Source organism: Fukomys damarensis, unplaced genomic scaffold, assembly GCF_012274545.1.
Source record: "Fukomys damarensis isolate Sample0158 unplaced genomic scaffold, DMR_v1.0_HiC HiC_scaffold_20, whole genome shotgun sequence".
Lineage (NCBI taxonomy): Eukaryota > Metazoa > Chordata > Mammalia > Rodentia > Bathyergidae > Fukomys > Fukomys damarensis.
The window spans coordinates 2,199,048-2,200,066 of record NW_022900932.1 but is presented as its reverse complement, the minus strand read 5'-3'; the positions used below and the strand labels follow the sequence as shown (position 1 = coordinate 2,200,066).

The window sequence follows — 1,019 nt, the reverse complement described above, 5'->3', positions numbered from 1 at the left end:
CAGACACAGGGTGGAGATGGGCTTCGGCGGCGGCGGCGGCGGCGGCGGCGGCGCCAACTGATGGGGCTGGCAACCGAGGTCGCTTTGTGGGCACGACCCAGGGATTCCGTGGTCCCCGAGAGACCGCCCCCCACGCTGTCTTCCCTTAACTCTCTGGACTTGTACATATGTTGGAGGGGAACCGTTTGCACTCTCGCCGCCCCTTCCTCCCGAGATGCCCCGAAACGAGGTCTCTCCTTCCCCAGGGGCGCGTCCAGGGCCCAGCTCGGGAGTAGGTGGGGAGCCCGGGGTGAGGGGGTCCTGAGTACCGCGGAGTCGCGGGGCAGGGTGTTGTAGTCTGTACCTGGAGTCTGTGTTCGTGCTGTGGGGACAGATCTTGAGCCCCAACATTGTCCTAGGACCCAGCCCCCCGCAGGATGCGCCCCCCATCCCCATCCTGTCTCCCCCATACACCTCCCACGGGACCCCCAACGTGGTTCTTACGAAGGAGTGCGCGGAGACAAGGAGTAAGTCGTAGCACAGGTTTTCATTATTTTTAACGGCGATTAAAATATTTATTGGTCGTTTCACTTGGCTTCCCGACCAGCCTCTGTTTGCTGGGGACCTGGCGCAGGCGGCGGGGTCGGGGGCGCGTTCTCGGGGAGGTGGGTGTTGCGGGGTGGCCCCGGAGGGCGTGACAAGGCTGAGGTGCCCGCGAGGACGGGAGAGCTGTTCCGGGACCCGCCTGGACTCGCTCGGGGACGCCCTCGCCTCCCGGAGCGGGGATTTCCCGTGCCCCTCCTGCTGGCCTTCGGAGAAGGCGAAAGCGAAAGGAGAAGAGGCGGTGTCGCTACTAGCAGTGAGGCCGGGATAGCGCAGCGCCATGGAGCCGTTGCCCCTGCTCCTCGCCGTGGCTTTGGGTGAGCAAATCGCGCTTCTGTCCCAGGACATGGGGAGAGGGCGCCCCTCCGGGGTCCGGGCCGCGTGCGTTAGGGGCGGCGGGGCCCTGGCATCCTGCGGTCCCTCTCCCCCAGGCCTGG

At 66.3% G+C, this 1,019-nt stretch overlaps 1 protein-coding gene across 1 annotated transcript in view; it reads left to right on the top strand.

Annotated features, from left to right (window-relative positions):
• The window catches only part of Zbtb22 (zinc finger and BTB domain containing 22), a 2,371-nt gene extending 2,222 nt beyond the window's left edge, over positions 1 to 149 (top strand). The window contains 1 exon segment of the mRNA XM_033766605.1: positions 4 to 149. Within this exon segment, the coding sequence (XP_033622496.1) occupies positions 4 to 149 (146 nt within the window).
• Positions 150 to 1,019: the final 870 nt, after the last annotated feature.